General features: G+C 35.4%; 1 protein-coding gene across 14 annotated transcripts in view; it reads left to right on the top strand.

The window, feature by feature from the left end:
• KLHL13 (kelch like family member 13) overlaps window positions 1-21,972 on the top strand; it is a 189,496-nt gene that overhangs the window by 115,116 nt on the left and 52,408 nt on the right. For 3 of the 14 annotated variants that reach the window (XM_020881545.2, XM_020881543.2, XM_020881544.2), the window contains exon 3: window positions 6,247-6,312. The exons of 6 other annotated variants lie outside the window; for them this stretch is intronic. In XM_020881545.2, the coding sequence (XP_020737204.1) occupies window positions 6,247-6,312 (66 nt within the window). Of the gene's footprint in view, window positions 1-3,614; window positions 3,634-4,437; window positions 4,535-6,246; window positions 6,313-16,001; window positions 16,422-16,740; window positions 17,067-21,972 lie in introns of those variants that run through there. 5 more of the 14 variants (XM_070462220.1, XM_020881546.2, XM_020881548.2 and 2 more) reach the window with 5 other exon arrangements.

Here is a 21,972-nt window from a genome sequence, read left to right as displayed (position 1 = left end):
CTGCAAATTAGCCTTGGGAAGGGATTTCTGGCATAGGTGTATGTGGACCATTCTGCCACCTTAATCATATAGCATCCTCTATCTTCATGACATATTCTGTCTTCTAGCCATTTATTTCCCCATGATCAGGGTGGAAAGACCGCTCTTTCCCCTTTTTGGTGATGTTTAGGAGTCACGTTTGTCTCTTTTCTTTCTACAATAGGTATTAATATCATACAGAGGTGACTAATGAACATTGAATTAGATGTCAGGGGACCTCAGTTTGTGTTTTCCAGTTCTCTTAGCAGCTATGTGACTTGAGCCAAGTCATTTAATAACTGCCTCTCACTAGCAAAATGGAGATGTTAATGTTTACATTGCCTACTTTAAGGTCAGGGTGAAATGAAAATGAGACTCTTAAAAATTAAGAGGTATTGGGAATTCTCCGGTGGTCCACTGGTTAGGACTTTCACAGCAAGTGAAATGGATTCCTGTATGCTGTGCGGCATCTCCAAAAAAATACAAATAAATATAAAGTTTAAATTTAAGAGGTATAATAAACTTTTTTACTTGGAATGCTGTTGGATGAAGCTATAACTGAACATTTAAGACAAGTAAAATACTTCGTGGGTTATCTAGATGGGAAAGTTAACTTGAAAAGTAATTGACAGGTAGAAATATTCTTACTTCCTTATTAACTCCATATGTCTGCCCTTCTGACTATGGAATGTCATTTACCTTATGTCTATGTTTCTGAACTTAACATGGTCTTTCTTCTCAATGGTCTATCATATGTAACTTAGCTTCTTGACAATTTTCACTATAGCTATTACATAGTAATGGATTTAAGACTTAGGTTGGTGAGATATGATTTGTTCTATTTAATAGTTAGCCTTGAATAACTGACATCTCTTAGGTAGTTTGAATTACTCATGACTTAGCCTCAATCATTCATGCTACTATATAGTGGTATGACCTGAGTTTTGTTACATTTTAGGGATATGTAAGAGGGTTATGACTCATTCAGCTAGGAATGGGAGGTTATGAAACTGTGACCTTCTACTTCCTTTGTGGTTTTTCCTAAGCCAATGACAGTACAGGCAGAGTTATTAGTAACAGGAAAAGACACTTCCATTCATTTTTTTTCCTTTTGAGACTCTGCCTTTCCCATTAGATTGAGTGGTGATACTACTGGAATCTGATAATTCACCTGAAATAAGCACTTCTGGGCTCTGCAAATACAAGCAATTGCACTCAATACATTGGGTTGGCCAAAAAGTTCATTTGGGTTTAGTGTACCATTGTATCGAAAACCCAAACAAACTTTTTGGCCTACCCAATAAATATCCCTGACTATCCTTTCAGTGTTTCTCAAAATATAGCATCTAAGAATATTTCCACATGACAGAAAACTCTATAAACCACCCAACTCCTCCTGCTCTGAGCCACTTTACATAAGCCAGAAGAAAGGAGAAGAGTACTCCTGATGGAAGAGATGACACGATGATGCTATTTTAACTGGAAAGTTAAGTGAATTATTTATATTTGATTAATGTAGACTCTATCATCAAAAATAATATAAGAGACCTACTGTAGACTACCAGGAGGTAGTTATTACCCTCTTTTTTTTTGCTTTACAACTTCTAGATGAACTAGTTCATGTGAATTTGGATAAAACACCTATTCTAGTTCAAAGCATAATATAAAATGATTATTGCTTTTTTCTGCCAGGCCTAAGGAAAATACTTCAGCAATAGTTCTGTTTTCCACAAAATTAAATGACGAAATGGTCTGGCTTATTTTCTCTCTGTTTTAAAATCCATGGTACCATTGATACATGGTTTTAAAACATTCTTCCAAAGACCCAGTAGATTAAATCATTTTTATATCCCCTAAATACTGTCCTTTTTTGAAGATTTCATGAGAAAAGTGTGGCATATATCCAAAATCACATTCTTTTTCCCCATATTTAAATTTTTTCCTTACAAGTTAGTGGAAAGGAAAAGTGGTCCGTTTTCACACTCAATAAATAAGAAAGAAGGTGTAGACAGCTTTTATCTAGGGCATTTTTAAGTCATTGAGAGAATATTTTCAAGTATTAGCTGCTTTTTGAAATTATTGGCAGAATTCTCTTAACCCACTTTAACATAAAGTGGTTGAAGATGAAAAGATTTTTTATTGGCTACATAAAAGAAAGCACCATGGTTTTTGCATTATTGCATAAATCTAAGAGATTATGCATATGTAAAAAGGACAAGACAAAGCTGAATGCTAAATGCCAACTTCAATGAGAGGTTCTGTATTTGACACTGAGCATAATGGGGTTTGGTTCCACACGGAGAAAACACTAAATATTTACACCCCAGGACACGTTTCTCTGGCGAAGCTTCTTGTCCTAGATGACTCTCCCAGCTACACACCAATAGCCCTTTTTTAACACACTCCCTTCTTATACTCGGATTTTCTCCCTCAATACTTCACGAGGTTCTAAATCTTCTGGATCCAGTTCCCTTGTCCTCACCCTCCCATCTATCTCTGTGGTCTTCATGAATTCTTTTGTTTATGGCATGGGCCCTCAGGTGAATTTCCTTTTTTTACTGCAAGTATCAATAGTAAAACACAGTCACAGCGTCCCGTCCCCCCATTCTTTTTTCCAGAGATCACAGATCCATCATTCAACTCTTCTGTTGGTATCTATTTCTTATCAAGTCTCTGGGTGTTTTGAACCAGGGCTATGATGCACACAGCCAAAAATGTTGCACAGTACTGCAGAGTTGCTGCCCAGTCCAGATCTAGCTCTCTCAAATCCATGTTCTTTTCTTTTAGGCTTGAGAGTGGTGAAGAAAGTTACTGAGAGTAGTGTGTACTGTGAAGTTGGGGGAGGTTTCCTTTCTTAGGCCACTTACCCTCATGCTCTGACTTTTGCCTTACTGTCATCTCCTGCCATCTTGCTTCACTTTAGAGGTAAAGGGTCAAAAAAATCTCTTGAACATTGTCTGCATTGTGTGCCTTAGGAAGAATGCATGGCATGGTCCATGTGATGGAGGAACATTTATAAACTGTAGACTCAGATTACCATGGAAAGCATCACAGAAAAGAATGCAGTTTGAGTTCAATCTAGAAGGATGAATTGAGTTTAGAAAAGCAGAGTGGGGAAAGAATTTCTTACAGGGGGACCTCTGGAGGAAAGGAGAAAAAGAACAAAGCAAGCTTGTAAGGCATGGAATGAGAAGTTGGTGTCAGGAGATACTAGACAGTGAACTGGAAGAGTAGAGTGACCAGCTTGAGTTCTGTGTGCTGGGCGTAGTGGTTTGATTAATTCCTTGAGTGATCCATTCATTCAAGAAATGGCTTGTCATAGCTCATGGGATAAAATCCAGACCTCTTTGCTGGCATACAAGGTCTTCTGCGATGTGGTTCTGTATATCTTAAAATCCACTCCCTCAACACCATGTACCTGAAGCTCCTTCCATTTGTACTCAAGACTTTTCTGATTCTCCCAGCATGTTGTAATCCTCAAATCTCTGTGTGTCTGCACAGGCTATTTCTTCTAGAGTCCATCTGGTGAATGCCTCATTCTTCAGCCTCATTTGCCGCATTAATTTCATGGTTCCTCTGCTGCTATAGAATCCTGGGCTAATCCTGCTAAAGCAGGTATAGAAACACCATATTTTATGCTATCAGAGTACATGTTTGCTTTCTTCACTCAACTAGAAGCTTCCTGAAAGCATGGATTTGTGTCTTACTCACCATGTCACCCATATCACTAATCTGAGTCTCTACCTAACATGCAGCAAGTTCTTGACAGAAATTTGTTGAATAAAATATTTGCTGAACATTTAATTTATACCATATGCAGTTGTTTTTTTAAGAGAATCGTCTAGAAGCAGTGTGATTCCTAGATTAAATATGGTAAATGCAGAGAGACCAGTTATATGAATTTTTTGAAATAGCTTATTTGTTCAAAAAGAAAAAAAACAGTGGGGGGTAGATTCCTGAAAAATTTATAAAGGTTAGGAGTTAATGAGTGGCTACTAGGGGCTGGGAGAGGGAAGAGTTAAAGATAATAAATATTTGAGGTAATACAACAAATATCAGGACAGTGACCCTTGGAAAAATAAGATAAACATTTTTTTTCCCCTCAATCAGATCTCCTGGTGTTAGTATTTGCCTCAGCCCACCTCTGCTCTGAAGAACACACTGTTCCTGTTCAGTTTACTATAACTAGGCTCGAGATTCATGTGGTTCTGATCTTCATATCTGATCAGGAGTTAAGAAATAAAAACAGTTCAGCCACCCTGACTACAGTTTCCTATCAAGGGAAGGTGTGCAGTGCATAGGTTTTGAATATAGAAAGCTTGTTTCTGCTTTTGGGAGCTACAACTGTGAAGTGTTATACCAGGCAGATGCACTGGGGTGCGCTACGATGTAGCCGAGCCTAGCTGTGCATCACAGCTCTCAACTTTAAAACTCCAGAGAATTTGATGAGAGAGGGATCCACAAGAACATGACAAATGATGAGAGTTCAAACCTTAAGAGAAAAATGGGCTTATTGGTAAGAGACCTTCTTTTTCTTTATTTACTGCTGTTCCTTATTCATTAAAATAGCAAGCCTGTTGTTTTCATATGTGGCTGGGAAACGGTGTACAGAAATCAATTTTATATGTATTGTAGAATTCAGGAGACATATTGGTAACCATGGAAAAATCATAGGAAGCATGTATAAACCTTGATTTTGGGGAAAAAAAATCACTAGGGAAATTTTACTTTATTGCAGACTGTGGTATAGATTTATTTGTATAGCTTAAATGTAATACAGGTTAAGAAATATCTATATTTTTTAAAAGTTAAAATAAAGAATAGTGACTTGTGTGAAGATACATAATTTCACTCAGTTACCAGAAGGTGGCACACCAGATTCTTCTTAAATACACAAAGGAAAGGAATAATATTAATAAGAATATAAAATAAGCTGTATTTAAAGATCCTTTAATGTATTTTTTAAGCAAAAAAATTATATAATTGTTATTTGCTTAGTGAGGTTTATTGCTGAAATATGGCAAATATGAATTCAACCCATTGTAGCTTTTTATGATTCAAAATAATTTTTATGTGTATAGTAAAAGTAGACTTTGAAATAGTATTGCCATTAAGGAAATACTGTTGTGAATTTATCATTTAAAAAAATAAAATAGTTGCTACCTACCTTTTGCATAACAAGTGATTAGATGTAGAATAGCATTCTGGATAAGATTTCTGCCAAGCTGTTTTTAAAGGTACTATGAGACTATGACTTTGATTTAGTTGTGACTTTAATAATGCAATAGTGCTTGTGAGATGACCCAGAAAAATACCAAATCTGTTCATTTTGATTAAAAAGTTAAAACAAAGGTGATGCTTAGTATGTTTACTTTCTATAAGGTAATAGCAATATAAATGAGATAAAGGTAAATAAATTGAATTTTGTGTTAGAGCTCCTTAAACACCTGCGAGCATACTTTAATTTTTTAAGCGAGTTGACTGTTGACAGCATATACTGCAGTGCTTCTGTAGTAGTCTCTATTTTTAAAACTGCATTCCTGAGGCAGTACCAGAAGTATGTCTGTTCATCGTTGCCTTTGTATTAACCCAGAGGAGTTAGGTATATGACAGAACTTCACCAAAACAGAATCACCTGGTTAGGAGGCAATACATCTATTTATATGATTTTATTAATTACAAGCAGTATGAAAATAAGAAAATGTAGTAAATGAACCTAGAAGAACATTAGCCATCTGTTCTCTGAAAGCTTGTAATGTTTGTCATTTGCTTTTGGGTTTTAATGGCAAAACAGTATATCAGCAAAGAATTGAACTTTAGGCTTAAAAAGCTAGAAAATGACAAAGCATTCCAAGGCTGAGTATATATTTATTGGAAAAGTGTTTCCTTGTGTCCAAGTTTGTCTAGTTTAATCTTTTAGATCAGCTGCCAATAAATGTTGTATTTAATGTCAATCTCTATTCCAGACTTTCTGAAACATTAAGAGAGCTTCGAAAAACAAATAGAATCCTATGGTTTCCTAGTTAAGGTTTTTTTTTTTTTTTTTTTTTTTTAAGATAATGTACATATTTTAAAATTGTTCTGTGTGGTCTTAACTGTTCAGAATTTATATATGATTTATTAATTTACAGCTAAAATATTTGCAGAGTATGCTTTGAAAAATTTAAAATACATGCAATAAAGCCACAATTAACCAAATTTTTTTTTTTTTTTGCACTCCACTTTCAGGAGACGGAGGCAATTATCTTTAAAACAAGCCGATTTCAAGGATATATTCAAAAAGTCAACTTCAGGGTATGTGTAAGGGTCTGCATTTTCTTCTATGTTTTTTGTCAATGAGAACTTATCCTCATAAAAAAGACCCTGAGGTACTAGAAGCCACTCAGTCATCCAGGAAATTTTCAGTAACATCTAGGGTACTGTGTTTATTAAGACAAAAAATAAATTATTTTGTTAAAGAAATACCACGCATCATTGTATTGTGCTTTATATTGTCCAGTGTGCTTTCATAAACACAAGTACAGTTGGTTTTCCTAACACTGCTGTGAGTCTGGCAAGGAAAGTTGGCATCTTCCCTATTTTACAGATGAGGAAGATAACACGAGCGATTCCAAGTTTGTGGCAACAACCAGATCACAGGTGCCCAGCTCTGTCCTCTTCTGCACCCTTCCTCATCGAAAAAGTTTTAACACAAGTCCTTAATTCTTACTCTGTATTATACAATCAGTATCAATTATACCACCCTGTTTCCTAATTCCTGTACAGTTTCCCACTTTGCATGTGTCTGTTTGTCTGCCTCCATATCTGTCAGCCAGCTGGAGACCTTGCTTTTTAGACTCTCCCAGACCTGGAAGTATCTGGAGTGTGGGAGGGCAAGATAATGGCCTTGGACAGTAATGATGGACAACTACTGGTGAGCAGCCAAAGCTGATATGCTGAGGATGGCCCAGCACTGAGACAAAACAGAGAATCCCACTCTGACTGGGATCATCTTGCCTGGGGGTGGGCTACCTTGATCTTAAAAGCAGGATTTTTCCAAGTTTAATAGATGAGGCCTGAAAATCAGCTGGAGTGGGGTTCTGTGGTGTAATGGTTAGCCCTTTAGACTCTGAAAATCAGCTAGAGTACTTGTTTAAAATGCAAGAGTAGTGCATCTCACTTCTAGACTTGTACATTTTCTTTCTTTTTTTTTTTTTTAAAGTCTTTATTGAATTTGTTACAGTATTGCTTCTGTTTTATGTTTTGATTTTTTTGGCCATAAGGCATGTGGGATCTTAGTTCCCCACCCAGGGATCGAACCTGTACCCCCTGCATTGGGAAGCGAAGTCTTAACCACTGGACCACCAGGAAAGTCCCTAGACTTGTACATTTTCAATATTCAGCCTGCAAAGGTATAGGGTTTTTCTCTTGATATGTGTATTGGAAGGTAAAGAAAAGAGCCCCTTTTTTCTTGGAAGCATCCAAATTCTGTGTCAAGGCCTGTGGGGGTGGGCGTCAGGCAGGGGTGAAGAATGACAGCAGTTGCTTGCACACCTTGCTGTATCGTTATTAGAAGCATATTACAGTAGCTATTGTGCATCATGTTGACTGAGGCATTTTAAATAAGCTTGTGTTCATTTTAGACTCAAAGAAGGTAAAGCAGAAAAAAAGAAAGTAAGGCAGAAACATTGCCCTCAAAAGGTGAAAAATCAGTGACTTTTGATATTTTTAAGAGCACCTATCCCAGTTGTTGTAAACTTAATTTTTTAAAACTGGCTAGAACACTAGGCTGTCTAGGATTCTGGATAGTTAAGGCTTAATGGATGCAATATATTTATGCTAACTCACGTTCCATATGTGAATATGCAGTCAGTCCAGTTAGATTTTGTGGGGTTTGTGGCTGGGGAACATGTGTTCTTTTGCATACTTGTAACACCTAGCAAAGTCATAACTTCTCAGTACTCACTGATGATTGAGCGAATTCAGCATGTACCTCTTCTGTACAGATTTTGGGCTCGGCATAGTGAGTTGGTTGATTTTCGTGTTTGTGAAGTTCAAAGGGTCTATCTGACACTGGCAAGAGTGACTAATATAGTATAGGGGCCTCTGTCCAAACAAATGCATTTTAGTTGACAAATGCAAAAACATGATCCTAATTAATCAATTGGTTTAATTCTTGTTCCCTGTTTAGAGGATCAGTTTAAGCCCGATCTTGCTGCCTCTTCACCCTTTTTGGAATACAGTTATGTTCTATGCTTTAAAAGTCTGAATCTCAAAAAACTGGCAGTTCTGGAAATCTCTAAACATAAATATTTTTGTTTACTGGCTAGACAGTATCATATGAATTTAAACAAAATAACCAGATCCTGTAGGGAAAGATTCATAAAAATGCTCCACAGTGTCTCCGACTTAGATCAAGCTGAATAAGGAATGAATGAATAAATATATGCTAGCTAAAGGGAAGATGTATTTTACTCAAGTGTTATGTAGCTTCAGAATTCCATGAAAAGTAACTGATTATTTAAAACACATATTTGATTTTGAAGACATGAAGTTGTTCTCAACTACTAGATGAAGTAGATGGACTTAGAAAGGCAGTCACGAACCCCCAATTTAAATTGCCTCTAGTCAAAACCTAGGGTCAGCCTAGGAGAGGAATTCTGTTTTTCATTCCCTCATATCAGAATTGCATTTACTTTAGTTAGTCATAGAATGTGAGATAAAAGAAAAGATTTTCCCCCAGTGGACAACCATTGTATCCAAGTAATGAAGCCAGACATAATTCTAAAATAATGCTGTCATTAGTTCGTAACACATGAATACTTTATATAACATGAGTTAATGATGTATTCCATCATAGGATTTTCATTGAATTGCTAAATATGTTTTTGAGGCATAGCAAATTTTAGTTGCAGACTAGCTTCTGTAATTTAGACTTACTACCATGTATTTGAAATCTTGCAGTATAAATGTTTCTATGCCTCCCCTCCTTTCCTTTTTTTTTTTTTAGGAAAATATCTTTAGGGAGTTCCCTGATGACTAGTGGTTAGGACTCTGTGCTTTCACTGCTGGGCCCTGATTCAATCCCTGAACAGGAAACTGAGATCCCACTGAGATCCATGTGACATGGCCAAAAATTCTTTAGAATTCAAGATTATCCATGTGAAGAATTCTAAATTAGAAAATGAGAAGGATCTCAAAATTGTCATGAAAATAGAGGTATTGAACTGATTGCTAAATCTCTTTGATACCATCATAGTAGGCAGATACCATAGCTCTACTTTATACCTTTAAGAAAACTGTTGGGCCCCATGTGATGGCAGTGGGTCACAAGGTTCAAGTTGACAGTTGAGCCTTTTTGGAGTTTAAGATATTCTCATTCATTATATAGCTAATACCTTTTATTTTTAAATAATAATAGTTTATATAGATATATGTGTAGGAAATTTAAAGTTTTAATGATTAGGCCTGGGAAGTGGTAAAAACAAAATTAAGTCATTTGTGTTTAAAGGGCCCTTTATCATGGAAAATTTAAGTAGTGTTGTATAATCTTAATGAGTCATTAGGATTAGCTTTTCATGAAAGTGCTTCTGGCTAGCAAAATATTATTGTGATTACTCAAGTATTTGTAACCAAGATTTACAAATACTCAGAGAGAAGAGATGGAACAAGTAAGTAATCATCTAGATCTCTGCACATGTGAATATTATAACTCTTTGGATAAAAATATAAAAATATAATTTTTTCAAGATAAAACTATTATTTCATCAATTCTAATTGGGATATTGAAGAAAATGTTTTACTGTTTTATTCTAATGGTCTTTCAGCAACTTAAATTTTCGTAAAAATATAGGTTTTATTAAAAGCATGCATAACAGCAAATGTTGACTTTCTTTAACTGGCATGCCTTTTGAGACTGGGTATGTGATGTGCTTATTTTAAAAAGTTTTTCAACCATTGTAAATAAACATTATTAGAAATTATTTACTCTTATCAACATAGTTCAGGATTTATAAACATTAAGATTTTAATATTATTATATTGTTTTCATGGAAACCTTGTAGTTTTGCTTCTATCATTGATGTCACAAAGCAATGAAACTATTTGAAAAGCTTTCTGTGCATAGAATTTTCAGTCAGTAAAGCTATGTTCTTAACTTTTCTTTCAGTAACACTACATTTTAAATGGCTTTTTATTTTGATAAGTTTGAGGCTTAATGTACAAACACATCAGAAACAATAGTTTGGCTATTTTATTTACCAAATGTAATTTAAGTAGATACTTAGGAAGTTGTTAAGAGACAACTAAACAGTTAATTATTACTTGAGGTGGGAGAGGAACTGTAAGTGACACCTTTATTTTATTTAAGAAAGTATGTGTTCTGGGTGATTTTCTTCAGCGTATGCTTATTTTAAACAAGTTAATGTGTATATTTAATTTTTTTCATTTTAAGGACTTTATAGCCTAAAATTATCAAATTAGCAGATGAATATTCCTGTTACTTGAACTCTGCTTTTAGTAATAGTAGAATCAATAACACCATTTTAAAAACCTTTCAGGATATATCCTGGCTTTGATACACAATTCTTATTTAATCACTCCTCTGCTTATGAAAACTGCTCTTTGAGTTTAGTTAACAAATACTTATTGAGTGCTTTCCCACGTGCCAGGAATAGTGATCAATTGGGATTCCTTCTTGAAGGGGGAGCAGTAATTTGGGGAGGGCGTCTCAGGCAGGTAAAGTGGCAAGGCTGGAGTACAGGTATGGTAACAGCGTGGCCTCTTATTGGAGCACTGGATAGATATCCCTATTTGATGATTATAAACCATCTTTCTAAATGACATTTTTCAAACAATTTAAAAATGGTAATGCAAAATCAGGTATATAAATAGTATGTATGTAAAAATCATTGATTGCCACCATTACCCCTCATAATACCCCCAAACACTTTGATTTGGGTTTTAAGGCATTTTTTTAAATAGATGGGAATACTTAAGAATCACTTTAGTATATGCATGTCAATCCACTCCAGTATTCTTGCCTGGAGAATTCCATGGACAGAAACCTGGTGGGCTGCAGTCCATGGGGTCGCAGAGAATCAGACCCGACAGAGTGACTAACACACACACATGCATGTCAAAGGTAGATAAAGACTTACTTAAGCATATGGATTTGGGAATCACATGAATGAAGAATTCAGGGGTAGCCCCCCCCAAAAGCCATAAAAATAGAGATACTGCAGAAAACAAAAGGAAAAAGGAAGGGCAAGAATTTATGAATTTCCCATTCAGTGTTAATCCTTTTCTCAGCTATAGTGAGATTAAGGGTAGTCAGAATCTGTGGGTTATTGGGTCTCCAACAACTGGATCTTTCTTGTTGCCTGCTCAGTCCCTTCTACTCCAGCTCCCATCTTAGCCTCGCAACCTCTTTCATCTGACTCCCCGTTATAAAAGGTACTACATAAGTGAGGAGCCACTACCGTTCTGGCTTCCGTTCTCCTTCCAGCCAGTCCACTACCTTCCTTGCTCTGCTTTTTTCTCCTTTGTTTCCTTATCTGTTGTTTCCTGTCTTATCAGTTTACCATATCCTCTTACTGCTGACTCACCCAAAACAAACAAAGGAACAAACAAGCATTTAGTACCCTTGTTTTCCTCTGAAAATGTTCAAGATTGGAAGAGTACTTCCCTTCACATTATTTATGCCATCACGGCCTGAGGAATTCTCTGTGCATATGTACACACCTCTGTGTGAGTGTGTGCCTGCACACCAAGTGTTTTTCTACTTGTTCGTATTGTGAAGGAGATAGGTATTATAGTAATCCAAGGCATAGTCATAGTCACAATAATCCATGTAAATTCTTTGTGGGAATTAAGGGTCGACACAGTTCTATTAAGGAAATTAATTTGTGAGAAGGTGCTTATAAAAGATGAAGCAATGACTTTCAAAAGTATCTTTGAGAAATGTCTGGAATTTTCCATTTTGATCTTAGCAAGGTTACATATGTATCTCATAAGAAATGTTTAACATGTTTGATATTCAATTTCCTGAAACAAAGAGCAAACATACACATAAGTATGTATAGCTATTCATGTGAACAGCTCTATTTCCTATAATGAGAAGCCCTGAATGTATTAAGAATTTTGTTCTGTTGTCCAGAACAACACAAAACATTTTGTGTATTTAAAGGGTTTAACAGTCCTGCTTGGTTGCCATCCAAGTACCTTTACTGATTGGTAGAACATAAGCAGAGCACACAGTTGGGCATGATCTACAGTCTTGTCTGTGCAACAGGGGTAACATGGATCTCCCAGATTAGTCTGAAGGGACATTGTCAAGATTACACAGTGCCTGCTCACACAGACGATGGTTAGTGCTATTATTCTTTAGTTGTAACTATCACAGGATTAACTAAAACTTGCAAGAAAAAGGTAGGTTAATTCTTAGGGAATATTGGGAGAATATGGAGAAAGAGGTCAGATACGTGACATATTAGTCAATTCATTTCACAAAGTGGTGGTACTAGAGACAAACTGTTGCAGTCAATAAGCAAATTAAACTTTCATATAAAGTTATTTAGAAACATTTACAGTGAGAAAAAATTAGACTCTTGGCTGTATATTTCACTTTTCTCTCACACTATGACTGGCTTAATTTTTACTTACCTTTTTCTCCCTGATCATTCTTTTTCTTTTTTTGACCACATGGCATGTGGGATCTTAGTTCCCTGACCAGAAATCAAACCTACGTCCCCTTGCTTTGAAAGTGTGGACTCTTAACCACTGGACTACCAGGGAAATGCCTCTCTCATCATTCTTAAATGATGTCTGGAATTAAGATTTTGGAAGTGATCTTTCTGCACACTTTTATATTTTGGGTGTTCCTTTCCTTTGTCTGTCTTTTGAGTATACATATAATTGGAGGAATGAATGATTATTTTGTAGTTCTTACTTCTTTTGAATACATTGAGACATTTGTAGAATGTGATTCACTTCATATGGAAGCAAATATCTTCTGGAACAGCCTCACTGAGAAGGAAAGACAGTAGGGATTCTAGAGCAGGAGTCCTAGACTAGGAGTTGGAATTTGGTTTCTGGTTCCAGTTCTGCTGTTAGCCAGAGGTGTGACTAGTTAATTCTCTGAGTTTCAGTTTTTTTCATCTATACAATGAGGGTCCTGAGCAAGATGATTTATAAAAGTTCTACAAATCTCTTTCTACTTTGGGAACCAGGGAATTCCTTGTTGTGAGATCTGGCCAAGAATGACTCGTTTTGTGGCCTTGGCCAAGTCCCAGCATTGTCCTTTGTTTGTTACATCTCTGAAATATGCATTTCACAGGTATTTTTAAATGATTAATGTTCATATAATGCTTTGAAGAGCCTTTATGCATGCTGTCTTTCTATCCCGTTTATGCAGTTGTCCATAATAGAAACCAAGTGTTCTATAAATGAAATCAGTGTTTCCTGTGATGTGAACTAGGGCTTTTGACATTTCCCAGTGTAAATATTAAAGTTGTGGTACCACTGAGCCTGCATAAAATTATATTTCAAATATATGTTTAATCATTTTCTTCCTTTCATTCTGTAGGTGAAAACATTTTTAATTCTGGAATGTAAAGGTAATTACACTCCATAGCTGCTACTAGACTCATTGTCAGGGTAGTAAAATCTGCTAATTTGGACTCTGCTAATTTGTAATTGAGGTGATTTTACCTGGCTGAAGTTTATTTCTAAATGACGTATGAGAAATGGTGTTATTAAGCATTTTAATAGGGTGAAGTATATTTCAGGGACTATATTTCTACTTAAAGGAATTATTTTTAAGCCTTTGGCATATTAGTTGTTTGTTCATGAGAGAGAATTATAAATGACTTCCAGCAATTTATTAAAGCAAAAAAAAACTGAGTATAAATAAATACTCATCATCAGATACAATGCTTTTAGGGTTTGGGATCTTTAAGAGTGCTGAGGGTAGGTGGAGGAAAGCAGTCTTACTTTGTTTTCACTTTGAACAAATATTACAAGTGTTGGAGTGCTATAAAAACAGGTTTTAAACATTAAGTATAAGAGAAATCTAGACTGAAAATTGACATAGATGATTTGGTGGTATTGGTTGATTTCTTTGAAGCTGAATGAGATTAGACCAATATATTGGTTTTTGAATCAGCTGATTGTTTATAGCACAATAGTAACTTGAGAACCTTTGCAATAAAGTGATCTTCACCTGTGTGGGGAGGTTACCCTCTTGGAAATTTGGAAAACTCTATATTCACCCTATTTCCCCCTTATAAATATTTAAGTAGTCTTTACAGATAAAGACTCAAAACCTATCCTGGTTTTACAGACATTTGGGGGTCTTTGTTCTCAGAAGGAGAAGTTATATTTGCAATTACAACTTTGTAATATTTTAATAAGCTGGAAAGTGATTGCATTTCCTCTCTAAAATCTAAATCTTCTCCACACAGCTAATTTGTAATTGTTTTATGTTTTATATTTTTTAATGTTTGAAAATGCTCCAGGATTTTGGAATGAGACATTCCAAACTTGCTTGATGAGTACGTGTGTGTGTGTGTGTGCACGCGTGCACGTGTGTTGTGTGATTTTCTTCTTGGTGTTTCCAACAAATTACCACTGCCAGTTGTACCTGAAACCTTTTTGCTTCTTAACTGTTAACAATTATCACACAAATCCTAATATATTGACTATAGTTTTTAGTAGTAGTGGCACTTTTTAAAAACTTTTAAAATATATTTTGGTCACTAAGATATTGATAAATACTCCTTTCTCTGATTTTTTTTGAAGATTTCTGTGAGACAGTTTTGTGTGGGGGTACTAAAGAACTGGAAATATCATTTAACCCTTTAAGTTGCTTGACTGAGTTTTTGCTCAATGTTTGTGTTTGGTAGATTGAATAAAAATTATTTGTGAGCTAATGATAGCTGAGACCTATTTAGTATTTAATAAAGTGTATGTAATACTGCTCAATGTTTCAAAATAAGCTTTCTCTCCATAGCTGTATATCTGTGAATGTGTATACTGCATATACATATATGTTGGATTTCATCGGAAAATACACTTTTGAATATTAATGTGTATCTTAAAGGTACTTGTGATTACCTTAGGTGATTTCATGCTCTATTTCTGGTATATTAAATTACATATTTTGAAATTCTTGAAAGTAGTGTCTTTCTTGTATAAATCTGTGCTTTTTGAATACAAATGAGAAAGATTCTTAGGGGACTGAATCTCAATCTTTCCAAAACTAGGAATAATTTGGAAAGACTGAATAAAAGCCAGCTACTTAAATTGGAAGTACAAGCTTATTGTTTGAATGTTAACTTGAAATAGATATGAGCTTTTTGTCACTGCAGTGAGTTTTTTAAAAAGGTAATGGCTTTCATGTCAATGGCAGTCTGCCTTTATTAAGGTTGCATTGATGACGATGGATAATTTGGTTTTTAGGTAGAAATGGGAGGGTGCTCTGAGGTTAGATATTTAGTGATGGTGACTTGCCTACATCAGAAGTAAAAATCTTCATCCTGAAAATAAAGAGTTCGGCATAATACCTCTTTATCCTGTTTTCACTTCTTTGAACTCTGTAGAGAATGTGTGAGTTTGGTGCTTTAAACAGAAACTTGAAACACCCAGTTGCTCTCTGGGCATTTACAATGCTATTTTCTGGCAGTATTTTAAAACAATATAGATGAAGCCTCTGCTGTTACTTTCGTGAAATACGTCAAGCTGCCTTTGACAGCAGCTTTAATTTTTTAACCTCCTTGTCAATCACTAACCCCTCGAGGTTACCGGACCCCGCCACTGAGCTTTGGAATAGTCCCTGCTGGACACCTGCTTGGTGTCTCTCCTCTAGGCAATTTGTGAGCTGTTTGGGGGCGGGGGAGTCGTGAAGGGGGGTGAAGGGGAGGGAAAGGGGGAGAGAAGAAGGGGAGGGCAGCACTGAATTAGATTGTTGATAGCGTCCCTCCGAGGACTGCTATTAAGAGCACGCTATTCTGTACTTCTCTGCTGCAGAAGACAGAGTGGTATTCTTGTTAGCACACAGCATGTTGTAAATGTATGAGATTTTTGCTCATCCCGGCTTGGAATTCAGAATAGGGAAAAGAGAGCAACTTGCATGAGAAGCTACTGGAAGAGCGTGCAGAGTTTTGCAGCAGTTGATATTTGTTCTTACATTTTTTCCTTCTTCTAACTGGAAAACTGAGAGACTGGCATTTTTTAAACGGGCTCTTCCCATAATGGCATTCTCGTATTGTGTGGCCAGAGCTTGCAGAGGAGGAAAGCAGGCTGCCGAATTTAGTCACTGATCTCTGTTAGCTGTGGCCTAAGGCTATGCTGAGGTTTATATCCCATTTGTATTGTTGCAGCTCAAAAGAAGAATGTTCAGAGGATGACAAGTGTATTCTGAGTAGGTATGTTGTTTCATTTTCGTATGAAACCCGTCTATTTTCTTTTTCCTGCTACTATTGGTCAGAAATTAGGTTAATAGGTGCAGAATATAGTGCCGTGCTGCAGTATCCCTGTTAAGGTGGAACAATGGTCATGCAAGCTGAAAATAAAACCAAAAAAAGAAAAAAGCCAAACCCTAGCCGCTTTTATTAAATAAAGCTGCATTGTGTGGTATGCACAGTGCAGTCTTTTCACAAAAAAAAAATATATATATATATATATACATATATATATATATACTGCAGTCAACGCTTTCCTAACGAGGTGGCACTATTGTGGAGTTTGAACGGCAGAATCATCATATGGCTTTAGGGGACAGGAGGATTTAAAGGAGGTGCCTTGCAGCCCTATTTTACAGATTGGAAGCATCGGTTTCAGGGCACTGGCAGGATCGTTGACTTGTTCTCCGCGGCAGCCACTGCTGTGTCAGTACAGTGTGGAATGGAAGTCCTGGTTGGTAGTCTGTTATGGAAACGCTGTTTACTGTTATTGTAGTACCGTGGTGACAACATGCCATTGAAATGGAAAACGAGCTCTCCTGCTATCTGGAAATTCCCAGTTCCTGTGCTTAAAACATCCAGGTCAACTCCACTTTCTCCAGCATACATGTAAGTGAGAGAAAATAGGATATTAAAGCGGGATTTCATTCATGAATCACCCTTGTGCAAAAGGGGATAAACATCCCAAACAGCAACATCCAAAACCCCACAAGATGAGAAGTCTCGACCTTGCTGACATTTAACTATATTGGCATGTCCATATTTTACCATTGTTTTGTTTTTCTGGGAGTTTATGTTTATTTTCATTTAAAGTGCTTCATGGTAATGTAATTACTAAGATGAAAGTCTAAAGGTATAGCTAAGAAAATGCATAAGGATAAACTTTTGCATTGGTTGGATTTTTTGAATTTTGGTTTATCTGTAATACTCAAGATGACTTCTTTTTTGTAATGACACAAAAACTACTGATGATTGATTGTGTTTATTAAATATGGAAATGCTTTCTATAATTTTTTGATGAATTGGTAACTTTCAGAATTAACACACTGATCAGAAAAATGAGACTTTTAATCAGGACTTTTATACTTGAGTTGTGTATGAATATTAATGTTTGACATTTTGTCTTTTTCAGTTTTATAATTTGAGTTCTGAAGTGTAAGTTTTGAATTTGTGCAAAATTATAGTTCTGTGAGTAGCTATTTATATACATGGAGTTGAAAATTATATTATACAAATGTCTATTTTAGAAATTTAAGTAAATATACACTGAAATATTTGGGGGAAATCTTTCTAGAATTTTTGAAAATCTTTTTAAACTCACACAGGGTTGCTTTAAAAACAAAATCTAGGAGATTCAGTAAATTAGAATATTGCCTGTGGTCTTTTTTTTTATAGAGAAGGAGTGAGGGAAAGCTGGACTTTTTTAAAAAAAATTAATTGTCTGAGAAAAGCTTTTGAATGAAAGCCTGTTGTAACTGTAAGTGTTCCCTTTAAAATATTTTTCAGTAGGACAGATGTGGAAAATTCTTTGCACTTTTAGGTTTATTGTGTGTTTAGAAACCTGGTGAGTTGCCATTTTACTATTTAGCTTTGCTTTATGTGAGGAGCAGATGCACAGGGGTATCTGTCTGGTTCTTTGAAAGGCTTTCAACTGCTGAGGAGGTGTGCTTGCGCTCTCAGTCCAAAAGAAGCAATTCCCAGGAACGTGAGGGAAAATGACATTTCAGCTAAATCCTGTTCTCAGTTTTCAGATGATTTTGTATATTCCTTCTTAGAGATGCTTCAGGTTATTCTATCTGGGTGTTAAATCCTGTTTCCTATAAAGTGAAAATTTTATCTTTCTAAAAGAAAAAAGGAAAAAATCAGCTCTATTTGTCTCTCAAAAGCTGTATTTGTTAAAAGTGCAAATTAATGGAGGTGACAGGTTAATGGTGCTCCTTCAAATAATTTGAGAAAATGAGATGTGCCTATTGACTTTATGTATCTTAGCTGGTGAGAAATGACCAAAGATTTACCAAAAGCAACTTTATCATCAAAATAAACACAACAAAACATACACACCCAAGGAAAGTCAGTAGGTTATAATTAATAATGGTCACTAATGATTCTAAGTATTCTTACTGCATTTTACTGTCCAAAAGATCCAATATACAGCCCCTATTGCAGCTGAATTGTGAGTTTTTAGAGATGGTTAAAATATACTTATATTTTATCAATCCATACTAGCCACAAGCTCAGATACAGCTTAATACAGCATCTTTAATGAATCACTTTTTTCCTCTTAAGTCCTCACCTCTTTGACCTGATGATATGAGTGAGTTGATTTAGATGATAGAAGCCAGAAAATATAGATCTTGCATGTTGGCTCTGATTGTCCGTAGTACACATATGTAGAATGGAAAAGTGTATTTGAGGAGCTAGTGCTAGCCTGGACTGTTTTGGTATTGTGACAGTCTGTATTATTAAATTGGCCTTAATTTATTTTTATAAATAAATTAATAGGTTACAATATTATATAAATATACACAGAGAAAATATGTTAAATATAGGAAAAGAAGACTAGCTTGGGGAGTTTAAATCAATGTTTTAAATAAATTGTTCATTTCCTTGCTGGACCAGAAATAAAGATACCATGTTTAACATGTTGTTCTCATCAGGGTTTCCTTATATTCCATAACACTTCTACACATAAATGATATTTAAATTGAGCATAGTTTTCACTCAGAAATTATAAAGACTAATTTAGAATACTAGGTCAAGTAACATTGTGCTTGCTTCCAGAATTGGTTGGGCTGGCAAACACAGATTATAGATTAGATGGTTAGTTGTGTCTTTTAGGTCTAAAGTCTTTGCATTGATTTGAAGTAGCTAAATTCTGACTCTTTAATAGACTGTGATGTTTAGAATTTACCTGTAAAATTATGTATAAACATTAAAACTACTATCTTGAATATAGAATTCTTCACAGTTAGTATAAGCATCTTTTGGTGTATTTGCTTGTGTAGTGTCAGTATTGGTCTTTAAACCTTTATTATTATTTACTGTGATTTGTCAAATACATATCACATGATTTTCATTGATGACTTGGGTACTTTTTCAAAGACTGAAATTTCAATATAAAATATTTTTGCTTGTAGTAAAAGTATGTTGTAGTAATGGAGCAAATATGGAGAAAATATAAAGATTCCTTATGGTCTCTTTCTCAACTCAGTGTGGGTGCTGCTGACTTGAACTCTTGCACTGGCGTTATTGATAGGACAATGCTGTTAGCCACTAGTAAAAGCTACAATAGAGAATGTTCAACTTACTGCAAACGTTGAACAGAAAAGCTCCCTTCTTCCCCTTGTGGATTTAAAGTCCAGGTTGGCTTGCTTGCTGCTTGTTTAGAACCTGAATGAGAATTAAAACCTTTCCATATTTTCAAGACTTATTGACGATAAAGACAATGTTTATGATAATATGAAGGAAATAGTTTTTTATATAGTACAAAGTGCTTTTCAAATTGTGTTACAATATGACTCCGGTAAAGTGGAGTACCTTAAAGATGAAAGATTTGGGGAAATTATCCGGAAAATAATCCTTTGGCCTCCAGAGAGCTTGGTTTTACTTAGTCTTTATTGGATAGATAGTCTTTTTTCAGCTTCAGTTTTGAACACTTGCAAGGGCGGTGTGCCATCCAGGTGGAATTCTGAAGGGACTGTCTTGCTCGAAATCTGAATGATGTGTTTGTGTTCCACTCTGTTCAACAGAAGGTTGAAGTTCAACCTTAGCCTGAAGGAGGATCTCCTGGTCAGTGTAAACTGAATTAGTAAAGACTCTGCTCCTGACAGGTGTGAACCATATAAATTAACCTGTCATTTTGCCTAAATTAATAAAGCTGAAAGGGCAGTCACTTCTAAGTGGTTTTCTGGTATTTGGTATTCACTGTTTTCAAACAGCAAATGGTTCCTTCAGGCTGATGTTATAGGGTTAATGTATTATTAGATTCCAAGGACACACAGAAATAGAACAGAATTAGCATTAGCGATCTTTTTATCTTTTCTTTAGAAGCACTAAGTCTTGCTAATAATGGTGTGGCAGTAAGGAGGAAGACAATGGGTAAGAATTAACCAGCACAATGTAACAGTGAATCCTAGCAAGCCAAACAATGGGTGTAGAATGAGTGTTAGTGAATGAGACTTTTCCTCTCTTAGCCAATGCACTTGTATTCAGTTAGTGTCCTGTTTACAATTATTTTGTTTACTATATAAAATATATTTTAGAGTAAAATATCAGTAACACTGACTTTCATAGCAATCATTTTCTATCATCTTATCATTAAAATTCAGTATCCAGATTTCCCTAGAAAAGATGGTACTTTACTTGACAATAATTTTTCTAGATTCTTTCATACTATATGAATATTCTTTGTTTGTGGATGACTCACAGGACAGAAAATTAAAATATGCATTTTCTAAATTTGACATGTTTTCTATCCCCTAAGATTGTCTCTTTTTTTCATTTTAGTGAGTAAAATACAACCTCAAAAATAAAATAAAACAAACCATAGAAATCTTTTTTATCTAGCCACATACTTACCAAATTGCTATTCTCAAATTAGAAAAGAAAATAAGTATTTTCACAATTACCATATACATAAACTTTTGTTTGTGTCTGCTTAGTTTGTTTTTTACTGCACATGTTCCATCTAATAAAATTATGTGGAGAAATAACACTCAGAGCAATGTAATGTTCATGTGTAACTTTTGTATTAGTAGCCATGTTTCTTGAGAATTTTCATTGTCTGAGCTTGCAGAAGGGTTAGCTTAACACTTACTAATGGCAAATCACTGAGATAAAAGTGACCTCAGATGTCATTTAGAGAATCTAAACCCCCTTTAAAGTAAGAATCCTTCCTGTGACACCTCTGAAAGATGCTGATACACATTCTCCTTGATCGCTGTCAGTGACAGCCCACTACCTCACCAAGGTAGCACCTTTCATTCGTGAACAGCTCTTCCTTGCATTGAGCAAAATCAATTCCTCCTCTTTTATCTTCTCTTCCTAGTGTGGCCTTTTAGAGCTATGGAGAAAAATATTATTTTTTCCATAACATATAAGCCTGGAAATGTTCTTTCTTTAACCATTGCTCATGTGACAGGTTTTCCAGACTCTTCGCTCTGCTTGTTGTCCCTCACCCAATAGTTTTTTTTATGTTAGTCTTTATACAAGATATTGATTACTCCATCTGAATGAGATGCTCCCCATGTGGTCTGACTAAAGGAAGACACCTGTCTCCTTTCATACTGGCATGATGCTTATCTTAAAGAGCCTGGGATTATATTATTTTTTAATCATAGCATTCACCCTGAACCATAGTTATTAATCAGAGTTTGCAAACTTCTTTTCAGAGTTTACAATGGGTCAGCAATTATTCTCTTGGCTACTTCGAGAAAGTCTGGCATGTGCAAATGAAATTAAAATTTAGTTCTAAAGCCCACTGTTTGTATCTTAAAAAATTTTTTTTTTAATTTTG

Source organism: Odocoileus virginianus, unplaced genomic scaffold (genome assembly GCF_023699985.2).
Source record: "Odocoileus virginianus isolate 20LAN1187 ecotype Illinois unplaced genomic scaffold, Ovbor_1.2 Unplaced_Scaffold_1, whole genome shotgun sequence".
Classification (NCBI taxonomy): Eukaryota; Metazoa; Chordata; class Mammalia; order Artiodactyla; family Cervidae; genus Odocoileus; species Odocoileus virginianus.
This window is presented reverse-complemented; position numbering and strand designations above follow the sequence as displayed.